Below are 14,147 nucleotides of genomic sequence, written 5' to 3' on the forward strand. Positions count from 1 at the left end.
ACTCCCAGCTCCTCCAGGGCTGATGCTCTCTGAAGGGTTACAGAGTTTGCACCAGGACATTCTCAGGGATCTGATCAGGCTTTTGTACCAGCAAGACATGGGTACCTCCCTCCTGTCTCTTTAGTATATATCTTATGCAGGTACTGTGGTATGCACTGCACATATATTATCTCAGTCATATAATGGTCTGGCCAGATTTTGAAACCAAAGAGCTTAAGTCCAAATCTCAGCTCCCCTTACCTCATGGTAGTCTCAGGTAAGTGACCTAAAGTCCCAGTTTCCTTAGTTGTAAAACAGAGGTAAAATAATCCCTTCCCATGGTATTATTTGGAATTCTATAAGAATTCCCGTGAAAGAGGCTGACCTCACCAAGGGACAAGATGGCAAAGATGAAAACCATAGCACAATGTCCCCAAGAGGACGGGCCCACCAAGTTTATGTTCTTACCTAAAATGCCATTTTTTTATTTTTATTTTTTTTCCCCTAGAAGCAAGACCAATTTGCAGACCAGCACATTGGAAAAAGGCCATGGAGTCATGCCTGACCCAGACACTGATTTGCTGTACTTAACTGATTACCATTTAGTGAACAGTGATCACATGGCAGGCACGCTCCACTAAGTATGTCCTTTGCATACATTCCCTCCTTTACTCCCTGCAACAAGCCTAAGGAAGAGTAGAAGGATTAACACCAGGCTTATCCTTCTTTACCCAGGGGAAACTGAGGCTCAGAGAAGGAAAGTGCTTGCCCTAGGTCATGCAGCTAGGAAACAGCAGAGCAAGGATTTGGACCCCTGGGTGCTGATTTCAAAACCTGTAATCAACCTAGAAGGACTACTGTTTACCTACTGTTTTAGTCTGGAAATAATCTCAAATATATGGAAAAGCTGTAAGGATAAGAAGAGTACAGAGAAGAGCCATGCATCCTTTGCCCAGATTCACCTATTGTTAACCTTTTGCCCCATTTGCTTTGTCATTTGAAGAGATGACACTTTAACCTTGAGAAAAATGCTTCCCTTCTCTGAGCCTTGTTTTTTTTGTGTGTGCATAAAATGGACAACTGGATGGATTATCTTTAGGGCTGAAAGAAATGCTGTGGCTTGAGGAGAAATGTTGGATAAAGAATGGGATGGGTGCCCCAATGTTCAAGGCATGGCTCCTGCTTATTTCCCCAGCCCATCTGCCATTATTCTAGAAGCTATAGCCTTGGGCTCTACCTAGTTTCTGGGATCTCTCCCATCCCCACCCTCAGAACACCTTGTACGTCTGCCCTCATACATGGCAGGTACTGTTCTGTTGACGTTCAGCTTTCGCCCCACTCCATCCCCATTTCCTGGAGTCTCTGCTCCATCCAGTCATTCTCAGATTAAATTTCAGAACAGTCTCCTTCCCTCAATCCCGAAAGGGCTCCTTTTCTGCAGATATGGCTTGAACTTTCCCTCACCTGTCCACTTCCTCTAAAACATGATTAAACTGTGTGCATGTGCGTGTGCGTGTGTGTGTGTGTGTGTGTGTGTGTGTGTGTGTTGGCGGGGGAGAATCAAAAGGAAAAAAGAAATTCACACATCCATACAAAGCTTTGCTTAAATTCAAGAGTTCTTATTACTACAGAAAATCTCAGCTTAAGAACCATCACATTAAAACAAGAAACTAAAACAAAATAAATAAGCAAAAGCAGGGGGCATTCGTGCCCTGGTTCTCTTTGCTGGGGAACTAATCAGCAAAGATTAGAGGAAAGTGCAGGCGATTGGGAATCAGATAACCTGAGCTTCCAGAGCTGGCTGAGCAACCAACAGAGGTCCAGAGAGTGACAGAGACTCGCCCAAGGCCACACAGCCACCCGCGCAGAGCTGGGCCGGGAGGCTGATGCTGGGCGCTTGCACTACTGGAACCAGCAGCAGCTGTACAGCTCTGTCTCCTGCCCAGCCCTGTGCCTGTGGCTGGACACGCCATCTGCAGTTCTCATCTGGACCTTCAGTCATACACGAGCTTATCCTGATCAGCATCGCTTCTCTGTGTGAGCTGCATTCCCCCCGCAAGGAGGTTATAACCACCTTGAGGCTGGGGGCCCGGGCCCTGTTTCCCACACTGCCCAGCATCATTCCCTAAATGTAGGTTAGATTAAAATGAGCTTCAGACTTGATGACATGACATGTAAATATCCTTGTTTCACAGATAGGAAAACTGAGGCCCCAAGAGGGCACACGCTCGCCAAGGCTCTCTGAGTGTGTTGGTGGTGGGACTACAGACTTCACTCCACATCTCCGGACTATGAGTCCAGAGTCTTCTGTTGTGTGCGGTGTCATCTCTAGTTAATAAAGGTGGAATTCTGCCAAGTGAGAACCTACCATATCCAGCTGCCTCAACAGTTAGTTCTGTCCAATACCATCAGAATTGGCACACCTCAAACAAATGATGGAGTAGATGGGTATTCACTTGACCAAACATAAAACTCTTTGCTTCATAAAAAACTCCTTTCAGCAGCAAGACCACGTATGCCCTGAGATCAGATTCATTTCACAAAGCACTGTGAGATTTCACTCCTGCTTCCTGGATCAGTCCTACAGGTGACCTGTATGATATGGATGGTTTAGGGTAGGGGTCATCAAACTGTGAGCCACCGGTGAAATCTGAACCAGCATCTGCTTTTGGAAATAAAATTTGATTAGGACACATTATGTTCATTCCTTTATGTGTTGTCTGTGTCAGCTTTCAAGGTAAGATGGCAGAATTGAGTAGTTCCAATCGCGACTGTAAGGTCTGCAAAGCTGAAACTGTTTACTGATTAACCATTTACAGAGAAAGGTTGCTGATTTCTGATTAGGGAAATCCCACCAGACGCACATGTCTCTCAGTCTCTGTTTCTCGGTCCCTTTGTCTTTCTTCCTCTCCACCCACTCACCATATTGATGACTACAGTTCTTTGCTTTGGGATGGGGTTCTGCCTGGCCATAGCAGACACCTTGGAATAACAGTCCCATTTCCCTGACAAAGAACCTGAGGCTCCGGGAAGAAAGGGTTGATTTTCAAACTATATCATAAATCTCTTTTCCAGTAGACCCTATTGCCAAAATTGAGATTTTAGCTGATTTACTTTGGGGTGCAGACTGTTTTCAAGGGAAGGGGAGTTTCAGGAGGAAAGAACAAAAATTTTTGAGCACCTCTGGGTGAGTCCCATAACCTTCCATCTCTAGACTTGCTGGCTCTGCGAGGTAGTTATCAATAGCTCGATTTTATACAGAGAGAAGTACCCAGAGGTGAAAAGCCCCATCCATGGCCACACAAAGCAGACGAGGTGAAGTCAGAATTCACAGCCAGGACTGGCTGAATCCAGTGCCTCTTCTATTTCTCTCATGGGACAGGCTAAAGAGAGGGACCTAGGGAGGAAACACCTGTGAGCTGTCTCTTTTCTCCTCCCACTTCATGTCCTCTCTCTACCATCAGCCTTGGGCGCATCTGCCAGAGAACCTCCCAGACTTGTTACATCCCTTCAGGATGCACTTGCTCCAACCGTGCTTGAAGAACCCAGGCAGAACCGGCTTTCGACATCAGTACTTAGGCCCTCCTCCGACTACCAGGCACATCCTTCCCCAGCGGCTTGAGGTGGAAGAATGGGCAGGCCTGAGGCATTAGTTCTACTCACCAGGAGCGGAAAAGAGAAGGGGAAAGGAGAGGAGACCTTTTTTTTTTTTTTTTTTCCCCCAGTAACTGGGAATGGAGTGAGAGAAAACAAGGAGGGCCAGATGGAAAACCACCATTCACCCTGAGCGCTCGTAATAATCCGGACACTGGGCTAGGAATTTATTTCATTCATTCGTTAATCCTTCATTTGTTCAAATATATGAACCTATAGTTGAACCAAAAATATGGACCCATCCCTGTGTTTGGTGCAGGGATGGAAAGCTGGATACAAGTGACAATGGATGTACCTATTCTCGTGAACTTCCAGTTCAGTGGAGGGTACAAACATTGCCCAGAGAACGTATCAGTAAATGTAAAATTCCAGGGGTGAAAGTCTGCAGAGGGAACAGCACAGGAGCTGGTGTAGAATGAGACAGGGAAATTGTATGTAGAATGGCTCAGCTAAGACATGCCATTTAAATGGAGATGTCAGAGTGAGTAGGAGTGGGTCGGAGAGGGCGGGGGAAGTGTTCTGGGAGAGAATGTTTGTGAAGTTTCTGGTGGGACAGATGGGGAAGTGCTGGAGAAGAGTGCTGGGTAGCAGAGCAGACAGAGCCCTGGAGAGATGTGCAGGGCCAGACCACTCAGGGGATCGTAGGTGTGGCAAGAACTTCACATTCTCTCCCAGATGCAAAAGGACGGATTAAAGTTTCTAAGCAGAGGAGAAGCAACATGATCCCTATTTACATTATTAAAATGATCACTCTGGCTGCAGGAGTGAAAATGGGTTGGAAACAGTAGGTGAGAAAATTGAGAAGGTGACTGTAACAGTTTTTAAGCAAAGGATGCAGGGGACAGGCATTAGGATGGTGGCCGTGGAGAAAGGGAAAAGTTGTTGCCGGGAGTTGCAGTTAAACGGGAGATGCTCTACAGTAGGTCCTCATTAGTTATCTATTATATAGCACAGTGAACTCTACTCAATACTCTCAATACTCTATATGGGAAAAAATCTAAACAAGAGTGGATATATGTATTTGTATAACAGATTCACTTTGCTGTACACGTGAAACTAACACAACACTGTAAATCAATTATACCCCAATACAAATTTTTAAAAAATAAATTAATTAAGAAAACTAATAAACAAAAAAAAAAACAGGAGATGCTCATGTTTCCATCTAACCCCACCATCACCCTGAGAGGGAGGTATTGCTACCCCATCTTAAACATGGGAATGTTAGGATTACTGCTTCTGTTCTGTGGATGAACAGTGACAAAGCCAAGTTTGGGTCCAGGTCATTGTCTACCTTCGACTTCCAGGAAGCCCTCCCAGAGCCCTGTTTATTGGAACCAATTGGAGAACTCTCTGCCTGGTCTCTGTGTCAGGTAAATAGAATTTCCTGAGCAAACGCTAGTTTTATCCCGTAGACCCTGTGCATTCTACAGCTGTATGTGTCCTTTTGCACTTTGGTTGCTAAGAATCTCTGAGTTAAGCTGTCAGCTCCTTCTAAGAACTACACAACACAGCATGGCACGGATTACCGTGCATACATCTAAGCTGAATTTGAATTATTTTCCTTACTCCGATTTTCCTTTCAATCCGATTCTCTATTGTGATGGATTTTTAAAAAACTGCATAAACTTAAATCCTTTGAGGAATGGGGTAAGACAGAAAGCAAACAGAGACTGGGTATTCAGGGTATCAGACGCCAAGTTCAGTGTTAACTAGATAGGGACCAGGCTGAAGAAGATTTAGGGTTTGTCGTGAAGCACAAAAGCTGCTTCTCAGATTTTCCTCCAAACCCTGGTTCTGGAACCTTCTCAAGGACTCTGTTACCTTTGCTGCGGCGACGGCTTCGGTACTGCTCCGTGTAGAATGTCAACTGCGTTTCATCGTCTGCCTCTGAACCCGACGTCCCCTTGGTTCTCCCAAAGCTGATTCCCCCTGTGCAAAAATCACAATCCATCAGTCATCACAGGCCTCCAGAAGCTTGTTAAATCCCTCATCCATCCCGAAGATGAGCAACCCCATCCCCAGACTCCTTTCTGTAAATCCCAAGTGGCCCAGGAGTCGGCATGATTTATAGAAGGCATTCAGGCTCTGCCATGACTCGGACCTGGGTTCTAACCATGGCTTGGCAGCCTTGGGGCTGTGTGACCTTGAGGAGATGCCTCACCTTTCTGAGTGCTGGGTTCTTTCTTTCTAAAACAGGGGAAAAGCTGTTAAACCTTGTGGGGTTGCTTTGAAGATTAAAGGAGATATGATACTTAAATACCTGGTCCAGGGTGGGTACCAGGTAATTGATAGGTACATTGTTGCTTAGAATGATGAACCTATCTCTGAGAAAACATTCCAGGTGACTTAATTTCACACACATGTTTCAGTCAAGTGCTTCCTCTATGCCAGGCCCAGAGCCAGACACAGGACAAGCAAAGACAGATACCACCCGGTCCTTGCCAGCCAGGGGATCATAAGCTAGTCATGGGGACAAATGGGATCCTAAGGAGCCTTTAATCTAACTCATGGCCATGTTTCCCACACAATGAGACACAGGGAATATGGAAGAGAGCAATCCATCCCAACACGGAGGACCCGGGAAGGCTTTATGGAGGAGGGGAGATTTTAGGTCAGGGATGGAAGGATGGATGGGGCGCTTCAGTGGTAGAAAATGGAGTTGGGAGGAGAGGTAAGAGCTGGAGATATCCCTGGGGAGGGGGAGTGCGGGCAGGAAGAGGCACCAGAGCAGAGCGCTGACTGAGAAGGATCTGTGGGAGCCACCCAGGGGAAGTGCCACACTGAGGACTGCGGGCTTAATTTTGGATGTCACGGAAGGTTCTGAAGCAAGAGAATCAGTTCAGCAGCTGTGCATGCCAGGAGGGACATGACGGTGGCTCACAGACCTCAGAATGGGTGCCAGGGAGGGAGCACAGCCAGGAGTCTCAGGGATCACCAGGTAAGAGGAGATGGGGGTCTAGGTGAGGCCAGGGGTGGTGAGGATGGAGAGGAAGAGATGAGTGCAAGGGATGCTTCAGAGAGAAACTCAGAGGAACGTGTGGAGGGAGAAAAAGGCGATGTATTCATACACTAGGAATGGTTGATTACAAAACCGATAAAGGAACAAAGGCTAGGAAGAAATATACCAAATTACTAATAACGGTTCATTCTTAGGGAGAAATATGGGTAATTTTTATTTTCTCTGTGCTCTATTTATTTATTTCTTTTTAGTCCAGGATGTGGAAAGAGAGGGCTTAAAGGACTGGTGGACTCTTTACCCTAGAGAATAAATGGTGATGGGAGAGCCTCACAGCATGCTGGGGTGGGAAACAAGAGGGAGTTTGGTTTAAGAGACTGTTTAGTGAATGGAGCTTCAGACACCTACACCAACAGACTACATCTGGGAGGAGACTCAAGGATCTGGTAAACATGGTTGTCCTGGGTGGAGACGTTAAGTGGCTGAAGGATGGCGCTGGAGGAGGACTACTTCTCCCTGTAAATGTTTTGTATCTTTTGCATCAGGCACTGTGCAAGCCTATTACCTATTCCAAAAATTCCACCTGAAGAAAAGAAAAATATACGTTAGAGGAAAATGTTGTTCAAGTTGTGAAAGGATTTACTTTGTCATTTCCTCTGGTGGGGCATCTGAAATGATGTTCGGTCCACAAAAATCCCACTCTTAGACATGCTTTCTATAACAGTTATTACACGTTCGTTCATTCCAGCAACACATGTAGCAAGCTACTATGTATCTAGAAGATGTCATACATTATTACATACAATCCTCATTGTGATATACTCTTAAGGAAGGCGTAATTAACATACAAGACAGTAATATAAAGACACACATAGGCAAAGTTACTTGCCAAAAGTCACACAACTGATGAGCAGGAGAGTTATGACTCAGGGCTACACTGTCCAGCTCCAAATCTGGGCTCTCCAGTATGTAAACTGCTTTCCCTGCAAACAACTCAAGAGGGAACCTTGGGGAAAGAAGACTGTCCTTTAAGCATCAAGGTGTCAAGTGCTGTGTTATGAGCTTTGCATACATCACCTCATTCCAAACTCTCAGTCCTCGTGGGAGGGAGGTATCATGATGCCAACTTTACAGACGAAGCAACCAATGTTCAGAAAGGAAGGTGATTTGTGAACAATGAGTGAAGTCAGACTTGGTGCCCAAGGGTGTCCAACGGCCAAGCTCAAATTTTTAACCATTATGACACTGTTTCTCAGTTTAATGCTCTGTAAAATGGAAAAGATGAATACTTGGCCTCCTGCTTCCTGGAGACAGTGTGTTGTAATGAATGGGAGAGGACAAGGGACAACAATACCTGATCACTGTCCCCAAATGTGTCTTCAGCCACTATCTGTCCCTGTCCCTTAGTGCTCATCTCCCCAGTCCCCAGCAACTAAAAGCTGGACCTGGAGACGGCAGGAGACTCCAGATTCTACCGGATGCAATTCTCCATTTAAAGGCTCTCCTTTGAAATGGAGTTGGCAGACGCCCCATGGAGATTCTGGAAGCAGCAGAAGAGCAGAGGTCTTAGAGACCAGTAGGCTTTTAAAATTTCCATTAAAATATTTTACTGTTACAGAAAAAGGAAGGAAGGAAGGAAGGAAGGAAGGGAGGGAGGGAGGGAGGGAGGGAGGGACTTTTGTTCATCTACACATAATTTTTGGCCAAGGGGAAAATGAAGGCATGTGATGAAATAGCTGCTTCAAGTACAGGAAGCATCTGTCATACTTCCTGCTGTGTTTGGGCGGCAGAGGAAAAGGCAGGGATCTGCCTGTCAGGGGTCTACTCCATGCCCTTTACTGCTACTGCAGCACTTTTAAACATTCCAGCGAAACCCTCCCTTCCTTCCTTCCTCTCCTCCTCTTTCTCATCCTCCTTCCTTTCCCAAACAAATGGCCTATTATGGTGAACGTGGAAGACAGAATTCAGACAGGAGTCTTTCCCTACTGGGACAGTCTAGCTGTGGCAGGGGGTGAGGGGGAGTGGGGGGATGGCAAAGTCACCAGGCAATTCGAATATAATAAGAAAAGCTAAGCCTCCCATAGCACTGTCCCTCTGCCAGGCATGGTTCTAAACCCTTTGCTTGCATTGCCTTGTTTAATCCTTACAGTAACCCTAAGAAGCAGGTTAATACTTAACGGATGAGGAAATGAAGGCACAAGGAGAGTCAGTAACCTGCCCGGGGTCACGCAGCTCGTAAGCTATAAACCCACAGTTCAAATCCAGACAGTGGCTGCACTCTATTCCCTTAGCCCCGAGGCTGATGTGCAATAACATATGAGCAAAGACTTCATTTAATGCCCACAGCCATCCTTGTAAGGAAGGCATCGTGAACCTTGTTTCACAGATGAATAAGCCGGGCCTCAGAGAGAGGTGATGAGAGGTGCTGAGTGAGGGAGCTGGGATTGAAATCAGGTCTGCCTGCAAAGCCTGCCTCATGGCTACGATAACCAGGGAAAGTGTGTGTGTGTGTGTGTGTGTGTGTGTGTATGTGTGCACGTGAGAGCAGAGGTAGAGCGGTAGCAAAAGCTTGATGATCATGACCTCTGAGGATTAGCAAGTCCATCACTGGCCCCCAGCACCAGGGCACATTTTCCACTCTTCACCGCTCCTCCCTGGAACCTCAGCAATTGTACTATAGATAGGAAGTTTCATTACACTCAGCTAGATCCTAGTGATGCCTCCAGCATTCCACATGTTCCCATCCCCCAAGATCAAGCCCCTGCCTTCTCCAGGTCCCCACTGCATTCCCACAACTCTGGCCCTCACGTCCCTCCTGTAAGTACCAAGGTACCATGTTCAGAGTTGAAACTGAGGCTCAGAGAGGCTGCCTCTACATCAACCCCAAGATATAATGCAAGCCACAGATGCAATTTTAAATGTTACTAGCCACATTAAAAAGGTAAAAAATAAACAGATAAAATTAATTTTCAGAATTTATTGGATTCAACCAATATATTCAAAATATTCTCATCTTAACTTGTAATTAACATAAAATTATTATTACTGAAATATTTAATATATTTTTCACAAGTTTTCAAAATCCAGTGTATATTTTATGCTCACAGCACATCTCAGCACAGACTAGCCACATTTCAGTTGCCTATCATATCAGAGAGCACAGTTCTGAAGGCACTTACATTTCCTGAGTATAATTAAGGACCAGAATCTGGAGAGATGAATGAGCCATGGGCCCCACACTAAGGTGCTGGATTTTTTTAATGTGATTTGGATGAAAAATGGTGTAGTTCAGATTCCATTAAAAGACAATAGCATTGTCTCTGCCCTCAGGCACTTAAAGGCTAGTAGGTTTTTAGATTGGTTTAATCCATGAGTCATGAAAGGTCATGCACTTCTGTACAAGAAATTAAGGTACTGGAGTCAGATATGCGTTCTAACCGTGGTCCCACTTATTAGCTGTGTGGGCTTGGGCAAGGCCCCCAAACTGTCTGAATTCATCTTTAAAAAGAGGGCGGTAACTCTCAGCTCACATGGTCACTATGAAGAAAACAATGTGGTGTGTGTAAACAGCACAAACATCAGAGAAGTGAGAGTGAGGGCACACTCCTCGTTCATTCAGTGCTTGCCTGAGCTTAGGAGAAGAAATGGAAATGCCACTGAGTGGGAGTGGCGACTCCCTGCCTTCTGTGACATTGTAGGGAGGTGACAGCCACCCAAGGCGAACAACCTCTGAGTGTCCATAGAACCTGCAGGGGCCACAGGCCATTTCCAGACTGACTTGGAGATGATTCAGACAAATGGAAAAGGGCCCCCTCTGCTAGCATTTTAATATGAAATTGGTGATACAGTGAACTAAAGTACAGCCATTAATTATACAGGGCTGCTCAAGTATTTCTATTTAGGGGCCGAGAGAAAGTGAGAATGGCAGAGGCTGGCAAGAGGAAAGGAGAGGAAGCAGCAGCTCCTTTGCCCTCGTTCCACAGGCCTCTGTTCCTTCTGGTCCTGAGTGGTCTGGGATGGAGCATGAAGAAGATGGGCAAAGCACATACCATAGTGAGATAAGCACCGCTCTGGACACCTTATACACAATATCCCATCCACACTTCACATGGGGTCTGAGAGGTAAGAATCACCCCAGTTTTACTGAGGGGCAAACCAACCTTCAGAACCTCAATACTGCTTATCTAAGATCACACAAATTATAAGTCGCGGAGCCCCCCAGTTTGAACCTGGATTTTGTCTGATTCAAAACCCCCCTTAGTCATTAGGGCAATGCAAATCAAAGCCACAATGAGATAAATACCACTTCTTCGGCACTAGGTTGGCCACAATCAAAATAATGAGAAAATAACAGGTGTTGGAAAGGATGTAGAGAAACTGGAACACTCATACATTGCTGGTGGGAATGCAAAATGGTGCAGAAAGTGTGGCAAACAGTTTGACAGTTGGTTCCTCAAGAAGTTAAACACAAAATTACACATGACCCGGGAATTCTGCCCCTAAGCATATCCGAAAGAACTGGAGAGGGTATTCAAACAAATACTGGTACATGAATATTCACAGCAACACTGCTTACAATAGCCAAAAGCGGAAAGCCACATGTCCATCAGCTGACGAACAGATCAACAAAACGGGGTGTATTCATACAATGGAATATTATCCAGCCATAAAAATGAATGCTGGACACATGTTACAACATGGATGGACCTTGCAAACAGCACTTTGGATCTGAGGAAAACATTTTGCTAAGTGAAAGAAGCCAGACATAAAAAGTCATATGTTATATGGTTCTATTTATAGAAAACATCTGAAATAAGTAAGACATAGTGATTGCCAGGGCTGTGCAGAGGGAAGAGAAGAATAGGGAGTGATTGCTAATGAGTATGGGGTTTCCTCTTGATGTACTGGAAATGTCTTGGAACAGACATGTGATGGTTGCACATCTTGTGAATGTATTAAATGGCAATGAATTACACACTTTTAAATAGATAATCGCTAATTTTATGTTATGTGAATTTTACCTCAATAAATAAAATGTTTAAAAAAAAGAGAGAGAGACCCTCTGTTTGCTTTGCAACCTCACAAGACTCATGATAAAACTGTATGATGGGGGCTTCCCTGGTGGCGCAGTGGTTGAGAGTCCACCTGCCGATGCGGGGGACACGGGTTCGTGCCCCGGTTCGGGAAGATCCCACATGCGGCAGAGCGTCTGGGCCCGTGAGCCATGGCCGCTGAGCCTGCGCGTCCGGAGCCTGTGCTCCGCAACGGGAGAGGCCACAACAGTGAGACGCCCGCATATCCCCCCCAAAAAACTGTATAATGGGGAACTGTGAGAGCAAAGTGGAGACATCACAGAGCCCTGTTGAAAGCGTCCAGGCTCAAGGCGTCCTGATCCAGTGTTTGAGGTCACAGAGGGTGACCAGTCAGTCTGTCCCGGACCCAGTAGTCACCTCAAATAACGACAACACTCAGTTTTTCATTCATTCATTCAACGATTATTGACCAAGTGTCCACTCTGTATCAAAACACTGTTTCTGGGCACTGAGGGAGGATAAAGCAGTGAATAAAACAGACTAAACTTCCTGACGTTCTGGAGTTTGCTTCCTGGTGAGGAAGCAGTTAAAATATTCCAGGCATGATGCTGAGCCCTCTACATGGGAATTATCTCAATTCTGCTGATAAGGAAACTGAGACATTCAGAAGTTTATAGAGACTCCCCTAAGACGACACAGATATTTTGTGGCAAGGAGAGACCTGACCCCAGGTTTGCTCTGGGGCAAATCAGGGCATCTGAACAACTTGAGAGCCATATTATGGAAAAGGCTGGAGCAATTGTTAGGATGTATTATCCTGGGCCTGAGGATTAACTCACTGCAAATGTACTTTCTCTTACTGGGCTGCCCTGTCCACAAACCTGCTCTGCAGCCCCCAGTTGACCCACTCTTCCACCTCCATCTCCCGTGCTCTTGGTATCATGATGGATGGTGGTGACATGTTAAATTATTCAGACTCCCTGTCTTCCTCGAGCTGGTGACGGCGATACTGCATTTTTAGATTGCCCAGAACTGTGCCAGATAGAGAAATACGTAGCTTGGGAATGCAAAACCCATCTGACCCCCAGCTGTCCAGGGAATACAAATGGTACCAGTCAAGGGAAGAGGACAAAAGTGGCTAAACTTCCCACACCCTAAACCACACAGCTCATAACTGCTCTGAGCTCTAGGGCTAAACCACAGAGGTTCACACACATCCACCATTTGGAGATGCTCTGACCACAACTGCTACCTGTCATCAGGTACCATGACAGGCCAGGCACAGGGCCAGGCATTTCACCCAGAGGTGACTACAAATATTCCTATTCCTCCAACATGGAAACAGAGTCTGGGAGACATGGCCCTCCTGGTCCATAGTCACAAAGCCAGGAGGTGGCAGGACCTGGATTCAAACCCAGGTTTATCTGGTCGCCAGTGAAGAAGGTTCTGCAGCATTCTTGGGATTCATGTTGAATTACTTTAAATTGATCTTTATGGTTAAAAAAATATCTTTATGGTAAAATATAATAAAACATGATTGTTTATAATTTCAGGAAAAAAAAAATATGACCTAGAGGCCCATTTATAGGGGACTGCTTTAAAAAATGGTGACATATCTCTAATACAGACTTTTATGAGATCATTAAATACAGTGACGTAAATCTCTATTTACTGACATGCAAACCTCCCCATGATATGTTGCTGAATGGAAAAGTAAACAGAGAAGAATACAAAGAGGGATTTCACTTGTGTACATTTATACATATTTGCTGATATGTGGTGGGAATTCCACTGAGTATGTGTAATAAAATTAAATATATTTTAACTTAAAAAATAAAGAAGAGGAAAGTAGAAGTCATTCTGAGATATTCATGATCTAGGGTTATGAACCAAGCTTAAAAAAGCATATTGCTAAACTGTAAATGCAAAACGATCCTATTGTTTTAAAAATACACACACACATAAAGTATGTAAATGTATGCATATATATATACTTATATACACACACGCACATGCACAAAAAGATACTGAAAGAAATATATGAAGATACTCTAGTGGTTATTCCCTGGGTAGTAAAATTTGGAGTATTTAAAAAATTTTTCTTATTGTTCTTCATTTGCATTTTATAGTTTTCCTCCAATGAATATCTAATGCTTGGTTACTGTAAAACAACATACTTAATAAAAGTTGTGTTTATTTTTTAAAAATGGATTTGTCTTTATTGCTCCAGCTTAAGCTATTCCCCACTTGACCTTTAGTGTAATATGGCCATCCCAGAGGTGATCATTCCACTATCCAAGAAAGGACAAATCTCAATTTATCCCCAGATTTTGGCCCAAAGAACTGCTTGCCTGTGGAGGGGAAGCTCTCCGATCAAGCTTAACACAGTATCTCATGACAGTAAAGCTTTATCTTCTGGAATATTCCATTGCTTCCTGTGGGAGGCTGGATTTTCCAAAGATAGCCATAACAAAATCTCCCATCCCACATTCTCTTCTGCAATGTGACTTTTCCCACTCCCC

The 14,147-nt window shown here is 44.9% G+C and overlaps 1 protein-coding gene across 2 annotated transcripts in view; it reads right to left on the reverse strand.

Annotated features, from left to right (window-relative positions):
- The window catches only part of ASTN2 (astrotactin 2), a 912,698-nt gene that overhangs the window by 574,825 nt on the left and 323,726 nt on the right, over positions 1–14,147 (reverse strand). For both annotated transcript variants that reach the window (XM_029202991.1, XM_029202990.1), the window contains exon 5: positions 5,458–5,565. In XM_029202991.1, the coding sequence (XP_029058824.1) occupies positions 5,458–5,565 (108 nt within the window). The remainder of the gene's footprint in view (positions 1–5,457; positions 5,566–14,147) is intronic.

Source organism: Monodon monoceros, unplaced genomic scaffold (assembly GCF_005190385.1).
Source record: "Monodon monoceros isolate NGI ecotype Baffin Bay Population unplaced genomic scaffold, NGI_Narwhal_1 Super_Scaffold_5, whole genome shotgun sequence".
Lineage (NCBI taxonomy): Eukaryota > Metazoa > Chordata > Mammalia > Artiodactyla > Monodontidae > Monodon > Monodon monoceros.